The sequence below is a fragment of the Cyprinodon tularosa genome, unplaced genomic scaffold, assembly GCF_016077235.1.
Source record: "Cyprinodon tularosa strain WSP-4 unplaced genomic scaffold, ASM1607723v1 ctg145, whole genome shotgun sequence".
Taxonomy (NCBI): Eukaryota; Metazoa; Chordata; class Actinopteri; order Cyprinodontiformes; family Cyprinodontidae; genus Cyprinodon; species Cyprinodon tularosa.
Genome location: NW_024038276.1, coordinates 734,880 through 756,031, shown reverse-complemented (window position 1 = coordinate 756,031; position 21,152 = coordinate 734,880). Strand labels below are relative to the sequence as shown.

The window sequence follows — 21,152 nt, the reverse complement described above, 5'->3', positions numbered from 1 at the left end:
AAGAAGGAAAATAAAGTGTTTAAATATCAACAAAGTCACTGACTATATGTATACGATAAGGCTGTTTTTTTTATACTACCATAAGTTCAAAACGTATATGTCAACCTGTGTTTCTCTTCTAGATGAAGCCACTAAAGGACCTACTCCTTTCAATAACTCCTTACTTTTATTCAAAGTGTTCCTGGACCAGGATTTCTGTGTTGTTTTGTGCTCGGTTTTATGCAACCATTAATCAGACGTGATAAATGGTGGTTAGCATTGAACCTGGTTCTAATTGGGAATTTTCCTTCCCACTGTAGCCATGTGCTTGTTCTTTAAAAAAGATTGCTGCAACCACCGGATTTCCTTAGATAGAAAAAGCTTTCACTGACTGAAATAAAAGACTAAATTTGATTGCATGGCTTTATGACGGATCAAATTGGTATGCATGATCAATCTTGATGTATATTTCTCTACATTTTTTTTTGTCTAGAGAGCCATGAGTCAAATTTGTGTAAATGAGCCCAATTAAAGCAATAAACCTCAGGATGTTTCATAGAGCGGCTGTGGTTTAACTACAGGGAGGCTAAAATCCCACATGCCAACTCTAGAAATAATTTTTATTTGTAAATGCAAATGTTGACAGAGGGTTTTATTTAAGGCTGTCATAATAATGGGGGCTTAAATGAAGACGCCCCAGATTGTGAATGTAGCATGAGGAAATTAGAATATTTTTGGGATATGACTGCTTTTGCAAGGCATTTCAAATGGAGAACGTTTACTCAAACCATTTCCTTCATTAAGCTGTAGTGCAAAGCTTTGTTATTCCCATGATTGGTTAATCTAACACATCGTTTTCATCCCATTAATAATGCATTTTGCCCAAAGACAAGGAATTGCAGTGGTGTCTGTTGTTTTACTCCTGTGTCTTAGAGCCTGAGAGCCCATGTTCTCCTTCCTCCATAAGTTTTTCTTTTTGCTCTCTCTGTGTTTTTCAACAAGCGTCGAGCTCAGGCCGAGGAACTCAGGTTTTACAGTTGGATGATTGTCTGCTCAGCTTACTAGCGCAGGCATGAATCTTTTATATACCTTCAAGATGTATTAAAGCTGATAAAACATACAAACTATGACAGATGTGCAGGCAGGTGTGCAGATAAAATAAATGTCCTTTTTAAAGCAACAAGGTTGCTTTGAGAGCTCTGTAAATAGGTCTGTCTGGACAGAAGACCTAAAGGGCTTACAAGGCCCTTTTCACTTAGATGACATGAAGAGGGAAAAAAATGTACCAAACACGCTGGTATATTTTTAGCTTCCCTTTGTTCTCTGAGCTCTCACTCAGCGAGTATAGAAGGATCAAATCATCCCAACAGTTATCATGCCCTCTCCCCTGAATCCTTCTCTGGGAAGTCCCAGGGGCAAACATCAACCATTTTTGCGCTGCTTAGAACTGCAGGTTTATAACTACTGCGCAAAGCTTTCTCTTTCTTCTTTTCAGGGGATTTTTTAGTCTGAGCCATGCCGCTGTGAGTGTGCGAGGGCTCGTAGTCACGGGAGAAAACCTCGACGTCTCTGGTTGAGCTCCTCCTCCTCTCAGTAACCATCCCTCCACCCTCAGAGGACTGGCTAACCCGTCTCCTTTCCGATGGTGGCTTGCTGGATGAGCTACGCCTTTCCTTGCTTTTCTCCCTCGTTCGATCCTTCTCTGATTTGTGGGCGGATGAGGAGGAGCCCTTACGTTTCTTATTGTGCAAGATGGGACTGTTGCAGGTTTTTTCCTGCTTAGGAGAAGGGGGGCCTCCGTAATCCCAGGGGCAGATTTCCACCATGAGTGATGGGGGCTGTAAGAGGCTCCCTGTGGACTTGGAGTGGTCTGAGTGGAGTCCTTTAGGTTTCCCATCAGTTGGTGTGACACTTTTCTTTCTCCTGATCCTGTCAGGAGAGATGGAGTCAGAATCTCCTCCAACCATGGGCTGCTCATCAAACTGCCAGGGGCTCACGTCCGGCTTGAGAGGGAGAGGTGATTTTGGTGGCCTGGCCTTCCTCTCCTCCCTTTCTCCCCCTTTCTCCTTAGAGCGCCGCTTGTTTGATGGAGACTGCCCAGGTTTCTGCCTCTGCTGAGACCGACTGACTTTGGCAGTTCCTGAGCTGCTGCTACTGCCTCTTCGACCTGAGGCAGGTTCTGATGGAGCTATGGAAACATGCTTCTGGATCTTTGACTCAGTGGGAGTCTGAGCTTCATCCAGCTCCCAGGGACAAACCTCCGAAACATCATAGAGGCTCCTCCCTGTCTCAGAGCAAATGGATGGCTGACTGCCGCTTACCTGAAAAAGAAATATGTAATAAAAAAGAGAAAACAATGACATTAAGATGACTTTCTTACTTAAACATTAAGCTCAGAACTAAAAGAGATCAGTTTAGGGCTCTTCTGTCAAACAGCTAAAATAATAGTCTCTTTATGTCACATTGAAAGATGTCTGCATTGCACTCTTTATACTGTAATCCTACTTTTTCTAAAATATGCATATCAGCTGACTTTGATAATCAAGTTTTAAAACAAATCTGACCCCTTTTTTAATTACTTTGCTTTGGAAAAGTATGTTGGAAATGGACATCTCTTTTTCAACAATATGATTAATCCCTTGCAAACAACTGTCTAAGTGTTAAGACTTATCTAGTTATATTCTTTCATTTTCATTGACGGTTTTAATATTTGAGAAAGAGTGAAGACTTAGCAGAGATATAAACAAAAAGGCACAGGAAAGGAAATTGTATTTTCTACAACATGCTCTGTCTAGAGGTCCTTTAGACTGAAAGAGAGGGCAAGCCTTTAAACAGATAACAAGGAGGCTAAGGACCTGATCTTCAGAAGGTTTGTTTGATGCAAACATTTTTCCTAGTATTGTGTTAATCTTTGTGAATGTTAGTGAGGAGAAGGATTTAGGAGAATAACAAATAGGTTATGGATTTCCCAACACATTAATCATAGCGTCAGGTTGGATGGAGGTTTTGAGGACCCAAATGCAGAGATGAGTTTTGCTGATTTAATAACTACTAACAGGCAATTGAGGGAAAAATCCATAAAAAGTGCAAAAGTACTGAAAACCAAACAAAATCAAATAAACGTCAGGGAAAATTCATGAGAGGAGCAAGAGACAAGGAAGCAACAAAACAACAACAAGAAACCAGCCCTGAGTGAAGGCTCTGCTGCTCTTTAAAGCCCAGCTCTCTGATGAGACTGATGAGCTCCACCTGTGTAGACTACAAGTTCTCCACCAAGATCCTCTCTGGAAGGGATGCATCACTCACATTCTCACACACACACACACGGGAACCCTGAAACATAGTGTCTTGATAAAGTATTAAAAAATTTATCTGAGTCTTCCCTTTTTTGTTACGTTACATAGCTTAAAGTATTTTTGATATTCTTTAAAGGTATAGACCAACAGAACGCAGTACATAGTAGTGAACTGGGGGGAAAACAATTTTTTGCTTTTGAATATTTTAACTAACAGAAATAAAAACTGTAGCAGTTGTTTTCCTTCGTTCCACTTTACTGTGAAAAGTGTCATGAAGACCAATGACAACAGCACAGAGGCCAGGGTTAATGGTTATGGCGGCGTTTAAAGCAGGGTGAGGTTATAAGACAAAATCCCAAATAAGTATGGAATAACTGCAAACCCACCAAGCTGTGACTCTGTCTAAAACAGTGTTTTTCAATCCTGGTCCTCAAGGCACCCTGCCCTGCATGTTTTAGATGTTTCCCAGCTTTTATACATCTGTTATCAATTGATAGCAGATTATCAGGCTTTGCTGAACTGCAATCATCTGAATCAAGTTTGCTGAACCTCAGAAACATCCAAAACATGCAGAGCAGGGTGCCTTGAGGACCAGGATTGAAAAACACTGGTCTAGAATGACAGTTAATGCAAGAAGAGCTTAGCTTAAAGATGATGGTAATAGGTGCATGGATGCTCATTAGAATAGATGGGAAGATAAAAGCTAAACACATAAGGGTCTAGAAAGGATCCTGGGAGACAACCTGTAAGAAGCTACAAAACACTTAAAAGTAGATTTGAAGGATCACCTTCCACCAGGATGACAACACTAAAGTCAGACCTGGAGCTGCAGAGGGATGGTTAAAACCACAGAAATTTTAGTTTGAGAAAGACATTATCAAACTTCAGGCCTAAATTCACAAGCTGTGATGGGAATTCACAGGCCACATCCAGGTATATTTTAGAAAAAGAAGCTGGCTGTGAAAAGATGGTAGATGCACCGGTCAAGAGGACCTGCAGCTACAGCGAAAACACATTTTTGACTGAGGGTAATTCCAAATGTATATAGAAATTCTCTGGATTTTATCTATAAAATATGTGTTCTATGTTTCATTTTCTTTCCTGTTTAGAAACCTTGTGTTGGTCAGTTCAGCTAAGCTCCAGGACAATCTATTGTGGATGCACCATGACATAATGTTATACAGTTAAAGATAAATACATATGTGTAGGTTACCTATACATGCGCTCAGTATTACCTGTTGTTTCATTATTCCCATCTTCAAGGGAGTCTTGGAGTACTCCACTGATTGGCTAATGATCATTTTGGGGAAATGCTCAGGCATCTCATCCACTTCTGACAGAGTTCTCTCCGCCGGTGCCTTCTGACCCTTCTTACTGGCATCTTCCACACTTTGAGTCTTGTTAGAAAGTACTGGCATCTTCTCCTTGGCACTGGTAATCACACTCAGAGACTTTTGCATGATGGAGGTCCGCAGGTGGATGGGTTTTTTCTCATGGGTGAGGTTGTGAGCGCTGGCAGACTTCCAGAAGAGCGGAACGGACTCAGTGGACTCAGCGGACTCTAGCCTCGGCAGAGTCCCGGCTGTTTCCAGATGCTTCTTGTGTCTGCGGCTAATAAGGGACCCTAGAAAAGACCCCTCTCCAACGGGAGTCATTTTGTCTCCTGGAACTGAGCCAGTTTGGCTTCCAGTTTCAGCATCCTGCTCACAAACATGGTCAAAGCTGAGTGACTTCGTCAGCCCTGTGACCTTGTTTTTCAGAGAGTCGTCTCGAAGTTTTCCTGGGGAAAGATTTATAAACAGAGAAGCGTAAAAGAAGGCCACATTTTCTTTGATGTCACATTAAGTAGGTTATACTTTTTGAACCTATCTATCATTATTCAGACAAAGTCTCTAGCTGTGCCCTATTTACCATGTAGTCTGTGTTTTAGTAATTTTTTCCCTTTTGTCGCAGACTGAAACATTTTACTTCAAACTGGAGGGATAGCATAAAGCATAAAACAAGCATAAAATATGAAGTATGAGACATTCAGACTTTTATGTTGTCACTCAGGATTCATTCACGAATCTCCAGTTACGCTGGTTTATTGCTCAAGGGCTACAAAATGTATTAATCAAACTTTCATATGACAATGATGATTTTTAACATGCTCAATTGAAATGGATGTATTAAACAAAGTTTATCAATGGAGACAATCAAAGCTTTTTTTGTTTACAGCAAACTACACCATCCTGTTCGTGAGAAAAAATGTCTTATTATGTGATTGCACGCATTCAAATGAGGCATTCTGCATGTAGATTAAATAGATAAATCTAGACATCTATATATATATATCTATATATATAGACATCTATATGAAAATAACAGGATGGTTTGTTGACATTAATTAAAAATCTCCCTGCAGCTCCAGGGTTACCTGTGGAGTACAACAGGGATCAGTGCGATGGCCAATTCTGTTTATCATAGGCTCCCAATTGATATAATTAGTAGACAACTTTAGATTAATTTCCACTGTTATGCTGATGATATTCAGCTATACATGTCTATAAATGCAGATGAAATTAACCCATTACATAGAGAACAGGCATGTCTTGGGGACCTAAAAACCTAGATGACTCTTAATTTCTGCTTCTGAATGCAGACAAAACGGAAATTGTTGTTGCTGGACGAGAGCCTTTAAAAAATAATCTGATTGGTTAGGTTTAGTCAGGATTAAATTGATCTCAGATAATAAAGTGAAAAAAGAATTGTGTTTATTTCAGGATCAGGAACTGTCATTTAAATTCCATGTAAAAGAGGTTTCTAGAATATTCTAAACGTTAGAAGTATCCTGTCCAAGGGTGATGCTGAAAAACTAGTCTATGCATGTGTTACTTTAAGGCTGGACTACTGTAATTCTTTACTATCAGCTTTTAGGTTATCCAAAATGCTGCAGGCAGGGTTCTGATGAAAACTAAAAAGAGAGTTCATATTTCTCTTATGCTTATGATTCTCTTCATTGACTTTGAAATATAATATATATAATCAGAGATCTGATAATTCCTTATGTTCCAAACAGAACACAACACTCTCAGTCTGCATTTTTAATAGTGGTTCCTATAATTTCTAAAAGTAGAATGGGAGGCAGATCTTTCAGTTATCAGGCTCCTCTACTGTGGAACCAACTACCAGTTTTAGTCCATGAGGCAAGGCTTAAAACTTTCCTCTTTGGTAAAGCTTATAGTTAGAGGGGCACAAATTATCCTGAGCTATCTCTATAGTTGTGCTGCTATAGGCTTAGACTGCTATGCTTTGTGTGCGATGCACCAGTATGAATAGTGACAAAACAGGTCTTCTGCATCTGGACATATAAACCCAATAACTGAAGAACTTACCAGCAGACGGCGCTCCTTATGCAAAAGACAATGAGCAAAAATAGAGTATTTAACTTATTTATACCATCTTTCCTGTTCACATGGTGATATTAACCTAAAATGTAGTTTGTAAACACGGTCTACAACAGAGATATTTAACCTCTGAAGTTGAAAAAGCCATTTCCCACTGAGTCGAGGCAAATAAAGTAGTTTAGAGCGGCAAATTTGACATGACCTTTTAATAAAACTTATTACTTTAGTTAATATCTGCTCTATGAAATCTGTTGTCATTTGTTTCGATTTTTAGGTTTTGAAAAGAGGAAAAAAATGTCTTCTATAGGATGTTAATTTGTGCTGAAATTCCATATAAAAAAGCTTCCGAGTTAATGACAAAGAAAGTGATCTAAAAACAACATAAATATATTTTTGGTTCATTTAATGTATTGCTTTTGGAAATTTCAACTCAGTATTTTAAATATTTTAACTGCGAAAACCTTCCAGATGTTTGTATGTTGTCATACCTTTATCGGTTCTTTATCACTTTAGCCACTATTAGGAGCCTTTATTGAGGGTCCAAAAAGCTGCAGCTTGCAGACCACCAGTCTATAACATCCTCTTTTCAGCTGCACACTGGGACAAAATGCACGCATACAGTAGCTGCAGACTTACCTTGACAGCTCGCCTCCAGCTGGTTTCTCCTCAGTGTGCTACGGTTGCTTCCGTGCTCACTGCCATCATCTCGGCTGCACTGGCGGTGCAAGTGCATGGTCTCTGGGATCTCTGTAATCCGTTTCATCAGGGTGCGACCCAGGCCTTTCTTTGAGTTGCGCTTCTTTTGAAGATGAGGGTTGTTGGCGAGCATCTTTTTCCTTTTGTGGATTTCCAGCTGGGCGTACAGCTTCTTCAGCTCTTCCTACATGAGAATTGTGTAAATGTCTACTTTTTATGTTACATAAAATATTAAAAATAGTTTGCACCCTTAAAGATTCTTTCTATTTTTCCCATTTTGTCTTGGTTTGGTAAACAAACAAAGCTTGATCTAATATAAGGTTTTATTTGGGACATATCTACCAACAGATCACTTGTGATTGATGACTGGAAATGTCATCTGACTATTTCAATGACTGAACAACTAACAGTCTTTTCCATCACTGTCTTTTTTGCAGGATTGTTCTGGTTTGGCCATACTGGAAGATTCCTTTATGCATGAACTGCATGTTTAAAGGGGTCATAGAATGCAAAACCGAGTTTACATTGTCATAGCTGAATACCGATAGTTCAGTGGGTGAAATGGACGTACAGAGAATTTCAAACCCCACATCCTTTCTCTGCAAATCTGGACCGGACCGCTCACAGGCATTTGAACCAAGCCGCCAGCTCCGGGGCTGGTCCGAACCTGCTGCACTGTAGTTGACCAAAATCCCGGACGATTTTGAAATTCCCCCCAGACAATTTTTTAGGTATGAAAAGTAGGACATCTCCAGGAAAAAAGAGGAAGTCTGGTCACCCTACCATATCAACAATTTCGATGTTTCAGTGAATGAGTGCTTGTTGCTATGATGATTTTTTTTGCTCAGCAGCGTTGTAAACCGACCAATCAGCGCACAGCTCATATAAATATTCATGAGCATACCATAAAAGGAAGAAAACCTGTCGTTTCGATATGGGGCTCTTAACCAGGCTTGCATTAGGGCTCATAAAACAGCAAATATGCCATTTTCTACCCAAACAGTGTTACACACCCTATTCAGAGACCTTAAGGACCAACACCAAATACCCTATGGAATCATTCTATGACCCCTTTAAAGCTGTGCAACATCTCCTTTCAGAATTTGATGAGCCCACATCAAAACCTTCAAGTTATATATTCATTTTTCTCTGGCCACTCACAGGTGGAAGTGAGTTTGCTTTGGATGTGCTTGAGCTTAAGCTCAGAAACTGATGTATGTTTTTTTTTTTTTATTATTTGTGCTAGAGACCCAAATGTGGTCATTTAAGTACTGAGCAAAAAAACCCACCAACTCAACCATTAACTTTAAGTATGATTTCTGAAAAAATGGGTTTATTGTATGCCGAGTTTAAGAGCCAAATAAGTTCCAAAAAGTTTATAAAAATTGTATTCATTCATTTTTAACAAAATCCTCCACCTGTTCTGTTTTATCTTAAGATCCCTGAGCTCAGGTTGGTCATGCCGTGGAGCACACTTTGTATTTTGATTGACAGTCAATGCGGCTCTGTTTCAATTACTGTTTTATATTTCAGAAAAGCACACGTTGAATTTCTTTTTCTTCTTTTTGACCTTAGTCAGATGCAGGATATTATTTCAATTTGTGGAACACCAAGACAAAATTGAAAAATGTGGCACAGTCCAACACAAATCAGATTGTCAGTTGACAGTTAGATCAGATCATTGCACTGTGCTCTGATAACAATTTTCTTCTGTTTGTAGCCCCTTTTAATACAACTGGCCGGCATTAGATATTGCACACAGCACTGAATAGATGTTACGTAATACACACTGCATTAATATCCAACTCAGTACCGTTCACTAAATGTTTGCAAAGTCTCAGGCTGCGTCTATTATGTGCAAAGCACATAAAAAGCAGGAGGTTGGGAAATAGATTCTTTACATAGGGTCTCCAAATAATGATTATTCCATGTGAATAAGGATAAAGATAAAGTTTAAAGTTTTTTGAATTATCTCAAACATTAAAGAGTGACAAAAAGGTGTAATTATTAATGTCATTTTATACATGTTAGATCTGCCATAACAGCCATTTCACCAATTTCAGAATAAAGGTAATCCAATTCATTAGAGCAATCTTAATTCCTTCTACTGTAACATCATGTAGCAGTAAAAATAAAATATGTATGTTTGGAATCAACCAGTGGAAATCATATTTTGTTTGTACTCGTGATTTTAAAAGTTGCCTCACCCGTATGTCCTCTGGGTCCAAGCTGTGCTCGCTCCAGGCAGACGTGATGCTGCTGTTGATATAAGAGCCGGATCGTCCCATGTCCAGCTCCTCCTCATAGGCCTCAGTGGCGATATCGTCTCGGGCCGGAGCGCCTTTGGTAACAAACTAAACCAGATTGAGACAAAGGTGTTAAGATGGTTGAATTCACGTTGTACAGTCCCTAAAATCCCAATTTTGTTTAATATGCAGCCTTAACAAATGTGTATTTTGCTCTTAAACACTTTAATTAGGTTTATGTTACATAAGAACATAATGCGACAAAAAGGGAATCATTACATTAGAAGCCGTGCACTGCAGGCATCAGCATGATGAAGATTTCCTGCTGGCAGGCATTTCCATGACACACAATAAACACACCCCATCACGTATGATGTATGAATATTATATGATAACCAATTAGGACATCCATAAACTTCATTAGTGTACATAATTCACCAGCCACCTGAGTAACACAATAAATGATGAGAAGAACGCAGTCCCTGTGACTCAATAAGGCATAAAAGAAAAAAACTAAATCTGAAGGAAAAAATAGAGAATAAGGTTGTAGTCAGAGAGGAATTCAAGTTTTAAAGAGAAATCTTATTTTTCCATGGAGTTAGTGTCTATAAAGTCAACAATGGTTACTGCTACAATTTCTCAATTGATATATCTGGATAGATGGGGAAAAAATGATAGAAACAGAGATAAAGAAAACACACACTGTGTCATGAACGCAGACAATGGACCTAGTATTCAAGGAGAGACAGTCAGTAAGACAGTTCAAAACGTTTAACAAACAAAAGCGGAGCTGTGGCTCGCGGACACTGCAGGCGGGGGGGCGGGGCACCGCTCAATCTCAGACACTCTGGTTTAACAGTCCAGTCCTAGAATGTCCCCAAGTGCTGCAGTTCCAGAGGACATGTTGGAAGCCGATCCTGGTCAGGGATCCAGAACAGACAGGAACAGACAGGGACAAGATCCAGATCAGGCAGGAACAGAAACAGGTGGCAGGATCCAGACTTCCAGGCATCCACAGGCTCCCAGCAGGGTTCAGAGTCTGACTGGGACCAGAAGCATGACCAGGTGGTCACGCACAGGAGAAGACAGGATCAGGTGCAGACAGGCAGGCTCAGTGGAAGAGGGTAGCCGAGACAGGACGAAGAACCGGAACTAGATGCAGGACTTTAAACTGGTCTCCTCCCTGGAGCCAGGCTTACTGGATAAAAACTGAACCTCCCCACATATTGAGCCAAAAACCCAGAGGACTCGGCAGGGGAGGAACAGTGGACGATCAGGAGACGAGACAAACACAAAAACCCTCTTTCCACTGGCTGCTAGGATCCAGGACATGAACCATGAACTAAAAATGAACAGACAGACTGACAGAAAGACAAGAAATGATCTGGCCCTGAATGCTCAGGCTGAACTGAATATAACCAAGAGGAAACAGGTGAGAGGAATAAATTATAATTGAGGCAGGGAGGGAAAACGACAGCTGAAAGGAATGACTAATTAAGGGAGAGCAAACAGGCCAGATCATGACACACTGGGTGTTACGTTACATAGAAAACGAGATCAAAGGTGGTTTTCTATTGCCTGATTTAGAACTAGAATCCATCATGAGAATCTGCCTGCAGACCTGCACTGTCAGGAGCCAGACCTGCACTGTCAGAACCAGAAGTTTATTCCGGAAGTGGTATTCGAACCCTTCGGGAATAGCGCATAGCAAGTTTTTGCTGCCTGAATAGAGTTTATGACTTAAACTGAGCAAAAGAGAAGTATAAATTACACAGTAAGCAAAAATAATTACAGTTTACAGTTTAGGAAACCTCCAATGTCTTGTAGACCAAATACCTTTTTCCATTCAGTGTTCCAAATGCATAGACTTATTTCTATGTAGCACATATCTATTATTCCAGATAGGAGTTTGGTGGTGAGTAAAATTGTGAGTGCACATAAGTTTCCAGCATATCAAGACTTGTTTTTGAAAGGAAGCTAGCTTCACAGGGAGTTGGAATCAACTTTGTTTTACTTTGAAAGTCTTTGAATAAACTTGCGGTTCTTACAGCGCAGGAGACCTCACAGTGCAGCTCTGCAGCCAGGGTTACTTAGTGCAGGCCTGTTTCCTGAATGTGCAGGCCCGGGTCCTTACAATGCAGGTCTGCAGCCAAACCTCTTTCGAATCTGTCATACTGTAAGAAAGTCATTCCAAATATCCGTAAATATCTTTGGCTGCAATGCTGCAATTCTTAAACCTGTCCCACAGTACGATGTAAGATCACAGGCTTAAAACGAAGATTACTTCTTGATTTTCCTAAAATTCTTCCTCTGTGATGGTCCACAATTGCATGCATTTTGCAGGCTATAGGGAAACAGATTGGGTTACAATAACAAATATTAAAGGTATTCCAACAAAGTTGAAAAAAAAACAAAAAAAAACTGGACTTTGTTTTCCAAGTTTAAAGACGTTTCGCTCCCCATCCAGGAAGCTTTTTCAATTTCAAATGTCTGGAGTAGGGTTTGAGTTCTAGGCTTATAGAGTGGCACAAACAAAAGCCTTGAGGTGGCTTAGCAAAGAAGCGAACTGAACCAGCAGAGCAGGTCCATCCCTTAGTAATGGGAAGTTGTTAAGGTTGTTGTTGGCCTGCAAGACCCGATACTGGCCCATGCCTCTGAAAAAGGAGTCATTAGGGGCATTGCTGGAACCTGAGTCCACCCCCTCTGTTCATGGTTGGTTTTTCTCTCTTCACATGAATGGCTTCCTTCAAAACCATTTCAAACCACCTGTCTTCTTTGTCCAAAATGTGAACATTCTGGTCCTCAAACAAATGTCCTTTGTCCTTAAGGTGTAAATGTACAGCCAAGTCTTGTCAAGGGGAGGTTGGCCGTCTGCTTTCAGCCATGCATCTGTGGAGAGTTTGTTTTGTTTCTCCAATATAAAGATCACAGCATTCCTCAATGCATTGAACTGCATACACCACTCTGTTCAAAGTTTTTAACGTTTTTAACTTTGTTGACTATGGTCAGGATGACTGAAAATCTTTTCCAGCACACTGAATGTATTGCAACTTTCCAACCAGGAGTGCTTTCTACTGAGGACTGCTCTACAGATTCATGCTTGTCCCACATTGGCTGGAAGTGAGTATGCACCCTGCTAAACACACATTGAGTCTAAAAATTTGGGACAATTTTATTTAAAAAAAAGAATAGTAACCAAAAAAAAAAAGCAACTCTCTTCAAAAAAAACATCTGGCATTACTGAAATTCTCCAAGAAAAGAAAGTAGGCACAACTGAAAAGCTAGTGAAAAATGTATGAATCCTCTTTTTCAATGTGTGGGATATTTGAAAAAAATGTTCTATCTGGAAAAGTAAATGTAGGTACCACCATTAGATCAGTGTTATATCCCCAGCATGGCAATCTGACACAATTTATACAGTATGTGACATTAGTTGTCATCCTGGGAGTGCATTCTTCAAAGGTTCTGTCAAAAAACTCTCACATGAATAAAGAATGGGATCTCAATATCCTCAAAGAGCAACTTCTTCCAACCATACAAACAGTTTGATGATGATCTTTGGATTTTAGAGCATTATGGAGGATCATACAGTATAATGAAGCCAACTGATATCAAAGTGGCTGAAAGCCTGTGGTTATTTCTCACAAAGCAGATGGCTTAATACAAGCCAACAAACTATGAACATCTGCGAACATTGATGAAATGAGAAGGGTCAGGATGGACCCAGATGGTAATATCCAGCATCCTAGTGGAATTAGTTTCTGAAATCCCAAACAAAAACAGGAGGAAAAAAATGGTAAATTTAATCTTTACATCGATTTGAATGACCTTTCTGTTGCAATTAGAATTTCTGTTAAGGATCTTTTATATTTAAAATAAACATATCTGTAGGTAAAATCTATTAAAAAGTAAAGATGATTGGGAGCGCCTGCGATGCAGGGGAGCCATCTGCAGACGCTTTAGTCCTGGATTCGGCCGTCACAGGTTCAAGTCACCACCGGATGGCCTTTTTCTCATGTCTTCACCCTCTCTCTAATCCCATTTCCTATCTACCTACTTTCAAAAAGTACCAAGATAAGGGCCACTAGATCCTAAACAATAATCTTTAAAATAAGTTAAAATCATTTGTTGTTATTTAGCAAAACATTGAAACAAACAGATAAACAACAAAGAATAAAAACAAACAGACTAGCTACTGCAAAAGCTTTTAACCATGACAGTCAAGAGTTTATTGTTGTTGGGAGGATACTGTATATGAATGATGATGATAAAAGCTTTATTTTGATTACAGAGCCTCAACAAAGAATAATGATGAAACAAAGGCAGAGAAGAACTAAAGCTATAAGGATACCAGACGAAACATGAAGCACCAAAGTAATCTAGAGAACAAGACTGCAGGATAACAGGAGCAATAATAGGTTTGGCAATGGGAGGACCTGGCAGAGGAATGTCTCAATAGAGGCTTAAATGATGGGGAGGGTTGGTTACTGAAATGCAAAACAGCAGATACAGATTGCAGCTGTAGGGGAAAGAAGGGAGATAAATTTAAATGAAGAGACTGGCAGAAAAATAACACTAAATGCGCAGGTACTGACTACACAGAAAAAAACGGACCTAAAACAGAATTAAAACACGACAGAAGGGAGACAATGAGAAAGCAATAAAAGGACTGAATAAATGGAAGATAACAGAAACTTAATAAGCAGTGACTGGTCATTAGGGGCAGGTGGGAGACAGATACAAAACAAGTATAACATATGATTTTAAATCAATATATTTAGACATATCAGTCTACCTTTTTTAAATTACATTAACTAACATGCAACGCAAACAATCTGTTATGTAACTCAAGTATTTTTTTTTCTGTCATTTCTGAGTCTACTTCCTACTTTTTTTAAATTAAATGGACCCAGATTTAGTGAAATCATTGGAATGTAAAGCACATTCTTTAAAGGTATAGTGGAAGATTTTACCAAGTTTTTGAAAAAAACCTGCCCTCTGCAATAAAGAAAAAAATGCACACGTACAACCCTGTAGCTGCTCCAAAGCAGAGATGGGAAGTAACGAAGTACAAATACTTTGTTACTGTACTCAAGTAGATTTTTCTGATATTTTTACTTTACTTTACAACTTATTTTTATGGCGACTTTTTACTTCTACTCCTTACATTTTTATACAAATATCTGTACTTTCTACTCCTTACATTTTAAAAAATTGGCTCGTTACTTTAGTTTTGAATCATTTCAATGGAGTTACCGTTATTATTTTTCACGTCATCAATACCAAATTCAGTCTAATTGGATGGGAATCTACGTCGCATTTGACGAACCACTACAAGATGAATCGACAGATTCTGCGGTATTCATTCGTGGCAAATCATTGCAGCTTGGTGGCGGTGGCGTTAGCATAGTAGTATGGACGACGAGATGATTGAAAATGAACACAACGGAGATCTAGTCCTATTGGCAGACATCCATTTAAAATGTAGGCGACGGCATGAAAAAAGTGGTTTCTACTTTTACTTTTATACTTTAAGTAAATTTACAAGCCTGTACTTTGTTACTTTTACTTGAGTAAAGAAATTTAATCAGTACTTCCACTTTTACCAGAGTATTTTTTAACACAAGTATCTGTACTTTTACTCAAGTACGGAAAGTGAGTACTTTTGCCATCTCTGCTCGAAAGGGGGAACGCCTATTAAATGCATGCAAGAATTTGCACAAACCCACTTCTATGTTTACAAGTTGCTGTTTGCATCGCAAACAGCCTACTTTTACAAGCCTACTTTTACACTTTTTCACGTACGACCCTCTTCCATTTTCAAAGTGCTGCAGTGAGAAATGGGAGCTTGAAAGACAGGCTGAAACTGTCACCACACATATAGACCTGAAAGTATGCATGCGCAGAAAAAGATAGGTACCTACAGTATAGCGACAAGCACAAAGGATTGCCTTACGTAACATTTCACAAGAATGATTAACAAGGACCACTTATTTTGATGATCCACCTGGAAAAAGAACTTCCTCCACTTTGCCTTTAAGGTTTGTTTAGATTATTCTCTAACTTGATATGACTTGCCTTGAGGAACCATCTCATCACCTGTAGTAAGACCTTTTTAAATTCATTTTCTTAAATCATAAACTACAAGCTAAAATTGGGATTCTTGCTGGAGTTCAAAACAGTCAGTAAGGAGGAAATATCAAACCTTTTTGTGTTTTACAGCCCTGACACAGGGCGATCACCCGAATGGAGCAAACATAGATTTAGGTTTGATTAATTGTCATTAAGTCCATCTATCTATCTATCAATCTTCTGTCATGCTTATCCCAAGCAGGGTTGCGACGGGTGCTGCTGCCTACTACGGGCGAGAGGCGGAGTACACCCTGGACAGGTCGCCAGTCCATCGCAGGGCAGCACAGAGACAATCAGGTAAAAAAAAAATGGACACACACACTCACACCTAAGGAGAATTTAGAGAAGCAAATTAACCTAACTGTCATGTTTTTTTAGCTATGGTAGGGAGCCGGAGTACCCGGAGAGAACCCATGCATGCACAAAGGGAACTTGAAAACTCCATGCAGAAAGACCCTAGGCCGGCATGGAACCCGGATCCTTCTTGCTGCAAGGCAGCAGTGTTAACCTCTGCGTCACTGAGCAGCCCTCATTTAAACTTGTTGAACAAAAGACAATGTTAATTGCAATAAAAAACAATCGTGTATATGGTTTTCATGAAACGTTAAGCTATTGCCTTTTATTAAAAGGACGGGTCTTTGGAGGAAAAACTGACAAATAAAACAGGAACAGTGAAATGATTGAAGTCCCTCTTTATGGCTGTTTTTACGTTAAACTTTTTACTAAATAATTTTTTTTCTGTGTCCAAAAAAACTTTGATCAAAATCAATTCCAGGTGCTTTTCCACTTGTGTAGAAATATAAAGTCCAGATATTACAGAAGCACAATAAACAGATATTAAATTTCCACCTTTATTGGAATTACCCTTGTGAGGACCGAAGATGTCCAAATATTTAGTCGGGTTCCGTGAACAGATGCTCCATGAAATGAATGCCCTCCCATTGCGCTCAATTATCCTAGTGTGCTCAATGGACTTGCGCTTCTGAGGAGCCTAATTAAGAAAGAATAAAAGAAGAGGGAGCGTATTTCTCACGCAGCAGGAGAAAGAAATGTTTTCCATCAGCCCTAAAGACACCCTCAGGAGTACTCAGCTAAATTACAATAAGCACTTAGGCAGACTGATTGAGTTTAAGGTAATGATAGTAAATGAGCCAGTGTGGATTTGTGCCTCACAGCTTGCAACTATCAAACAGAATTAGGATGATAAATGTGTTGTAAATGGATATCTATAACACATTAGTATGAAGAAGCCAGCAATGGAAGTCTTCCTGAATGCCATCCATCCTTTAATACAAAGCAACATTTTCCCAGTCCAATAATTTTAGTTTATAGACAGGCTGTTACACAATTTGTAAACAGTTTTAATGTATTTTTATTTTTTAAATAGCTAAAAAAAAGATAAGATTTATCACTCACTAGTGACATAGAAAATAAGGAAAGCTACTTAAAGCTACTGATTGCTCATTTTTGTAAAATCAATCAAACCTACTTAATTTACAGATTTTCCCCTATATATGATGTCACATTTTAATATCCAAATTTTAAATTAAGCTTAAGCAAAAATTCAGACTGAAAGACTACACCCCCAACTCTTATCCCTCTAATGTTCAGCTGTTGCACTGCAAAAAACTTAAGTATAGGTAAGTCAATATTTCTTGAAATACTGTAAGGGCATTTTCTCTTGATTTGAGCAGGTTAGATAGAACATTTGTCAATGAAATAAGAAAATGTATGCTTAAAATAAAAAGACTGTATCATCTTATTTCAAGTACATAGTGGGGAAAATATTAATTCCATTCATAGATCATCTTATTTACCTGTTGAAATTAGGGGCATTGGACTTAGTTTTTTTTGCAGTATATCAGTCCTGTAAACAGCTGTGGGATGGCCTATCACCATTTAGGACTCTAGTTAATAAAGCCTGGGTTCTGTCGACGGCGTTTCTCCACCATCAAGCTGCAGCCCCCCTCCCCTCTATCTCGACCATCAGCCTCGCTTTCATCTGGCTCCCTTCCTCCTTTGGCCTCCATTCCCCTATCCAGAGGGAACACGTACCTATCCTAATTCATCTGCTCAATCATAACATCATAATTTTCCTTGCTTACGCCTTCCAGTCAGGCCTAAACGCCAGAGGCTATATTTCTCCATCCATCCATCCATCCATCCATCCATCCATCCATCCATCCATCCATCCATCCATCCATCCATCCATCCATCCATCCATCCATCCATCCATCCATCCATCCATTTTCTGACACGCTTTATACCGAGTGAGGTCGCGAAGGGTGCTGGTGCATATTTCCAGCTGTCTACTGGTGAGAGGCAGGGTCCACCTTGGACAGATCGCCAGTCCATCGCAGGGCAACACAGAGACAAACAGGACAAACAACCATTCACACGCACACTCACACCTAAGACCAATTTAGAGAAGCCAATTAACCTAGCAGTCTGTGGGAGGAAGCCGTAGTACCCGGAGAGAACCCACGCATACTCAGGGATAACATGCAAACTCCATGCAGAAAGATCCCGGGCCAGGAATCCAACCCACAACCTTCTTGTTGCAAGGCAGCAGTGCTAGCTGCTAGCCGCTATATTTCTGATATGTATCAATACAACAACAAATTGTTGCTTGTCTTCTGTTCGCGTCTTTCCAGGTTGAAATCTTTACTTAATAAGATTGAAGTTTATCTTCCCAAACATGCCTCTCAGTGCATCACATTAGGGACAATTTAAATTCAGCTGTTTTTACTCTACGGTTAGACAGAAGTTGTTGTTGCTGTAGGTCAGACTGCATGCACTCTACCATAAATAACTAATCAAGATTTTACTAATATAATATCACATTTACACATTTAATGCGTTTACGTGAAAAAAGCATGACATTTAAACAAGAACATAAGAAGTTCTAAAGTCAGTAAGTGTAACTGTTGCTCTTTGCTTCAGCTTTGTTATCAACAGTTGCTTTAAAGGTGGCTTTGGGTAACTCAGAGTTAGAGCTCAAATACTCAAAGATGTGTAACAGATTCTTCAAATCTCAACTCAGATCCCTAGTCTGGATACAATTAGTCCTTTAACCAAACTTTAAATAATACTTCTTTTTATAGTAAAAGATTTAGTACTTAGAGCTCCATTGCTGGCATTGCAAAGAATGAAGAATGGGCCCATAAAAACATTTCCTGTTGGTTCTATCTCAGTGATATTTGTAAAGGTGTGTGTCACACCCGCTGGGTGTCTGTAATAGGCTGTGTCCAACTCTACTTTAAGGGGGCCTGCTGCTCTACAGACATGATTAAAGACATGCTTGCCTTTTATCAAGCCTGGCCCACTTTATTAGTCAGAATCAATATAGGTTATTATATCTATTTAGGTCGCTCCATTTCTCCCCATTCTTTTCCCCTAACCTTCTTATGCAGTGAAGGTGATTACTTCTTTCTTGACAAAAAGGGATTGCTGCTTCAAATAATTTGACTCCAGAGGGAGATTACATAAAACATAAAAATGTATAACTTATAGTATTACACTATGAGTAGGAAAAACTGTGTATAATTAATGGGGAAGTACACATATCTATTATCATTAACAACCTTGGTATTCCTAGGGTTAACAAGCCTTTTCATGAATGATGAAGATTAATCCTTTTCCCCCAAGGTGTAAGATCAGCTAATAAGAGCAAAACCTTATATTTTTTGGATGTCTGAAGTAAAAATTTGCACTTTAATACGAAGCTTTTTTTTATGTCATGTAATTTTTTTTTGTAAAATACACTTCTTTAAAACTAAATGCACAGTATGAGGTTAATCTGCTTGGCAGAGAAGGTTAATTTGTTGTTCTTTAGTCTTCAAAAAAGTTTCTTAGTAAACATTAAAAAGCTCTAACAATAACCCTAAAAGCATAAAAAAGATGACAGTGATTAAACACTGTCCTGCACTTTAAACATTTTAAATCCACCCAAAAAAATCTAGAGAAAAAGTTAAATTGGAAGAGTTGTTACTTTAGTTTGCTAAAATTAAAACATCGCTAAAATCTGAAAATAAGAAGCTGTAAGTCGCCTGTTTTATTTGTGTATCTTGATTAGCTGCACATATGATTCATGTAATAAAGGGATCACACCTTCTTTGCTTTATTCTACAAGTTTCATCCTCTGAGGGTAACAAAGCTCTGGATACTTAGCCAAAAAAATCTGATATTTAGTATTTGAATAGAATAGAATAAAATAGAATAGAATACGTGACAGTAGTTTAAAGACATGCACTTGTTGCTGCACATTAATTTTGCTGCATTGACTCATCATTGGAATATAACAGCAACCAAAAACCAAAAATAAGAAACACAAAAGCACTCAAATAGTTGCACACATGAAAAGGTGGCCTACTGTATAGATGTGAAAACCACATGTAACGACGGTTGACATTTTGTCAGTGACCACATGCCATTACCTTTGGAACAAGCAGCAGCGCCAGAGTTACGGTCACAGTCAGATGAGTATGAGCAAAGAATAACATGAGCATCCAGTCGGGGTGAAGCCCAGGAGCCAACGAGAACCTGCAGGAAAACGTCAAAAGGAAAAGATTTTAATTAAATTCATCCTAAGCCCTCTGTCAGCTAAGAACAGAGCATACTCAAGAGTTTCAGAACACAACAGAGCTTAGTTTTATTATGGATTAAAACAAAAATATATGGTTTTATTTAAAACAGTCAAGCAATAATATTTTTTTAATGCTGCTAAAATATTGCATATATCCACAGAAACATCTAGAATCTGGATCTATTTAAGCATCTGTAGTTTTACTTTTGTTTCATGTCTTAAAGAAAGATACTGCAAACTTGGAACTTGCATCTGTTGATCCTTCCTAAGCATAGTTTTTTTTAAAGTCAGCAGTATACTTAGAGAACAAAATAATAGTGTGTAGATACTGAATGATGGTAAAAAAAAATTCAAATTAGCATGTTCAATTTAGCTTGATTAAAACTGAATCAAGCTAAAACTTAATTTAAGTTTACTGTCCACAGCAGGTAATCTAAAATTGAAAGTGAGGTTTGAGGTCACAGTTGAATGAACACAAACGAGCCACTAATCAAGTAATCAACATTAATGAGATGAGAAAATTGTTGTTCTGTTTACTAAACTCAACATCACAATATGTAAAGCCAAAGAAGTCAGAGGAACAAAAGATTTCAGCTGAACTAAATTGCGCACAACCCTGTATCTCTACTGTATGTACAGATTTTAATATGAACAATGTATACCAGATGTATGACTTACAGAGTAAGGACACCTTTGTGCCATAAGAGCCAAGTGTAGGATCCTTGCTTAAGTCAGCTGATTGGTAGTGCATAGCAACAAGTAGATGACCTGCTCCATGTAACCAGATAAAACTCTGCTCTTATGACTTTCAACATTTTTGGCAGTTTTAAAA

The 21,152-nt window shown here is 38.9% G+C and overlaps 1 protein-coding gene across 1 annotated transcript in view; it reads right to left on the bottom strand.

The window, feature by feature from the left end:
* Positions 1-21,152, bottom strand: part of gpr158b (G protein-coupled receptor 158b) — a 120,213-nt gene continuing 99,061 nt past the window's right edge. The window contains exons 9-13 of the mRNA XM_038278866.1: positions 20,172-20,277; positions 9,565-9,711; positions 7,298-7,541; positions 4,511-5,055; positions 1-2,300 (exon numbers count right to left, since the gene is read on the bottom strand). Coding sequence (XP_038134794.1) covers positions 1,353-2,300; positions 4,511-5,055; positions 7,298-7,541; positions 9,565-9,711; positions 20,172-20,277 — 1,990 coding nt within the window. The 3' untranslated portion in view covers positions 1-1,352. The remainder of the gene's footprint in view (positions 2,301-4,510; positions 5,056-7,297; positions 7,542-9,564; positions 9,712-20,171; positions 20,278-21,152) is intronic.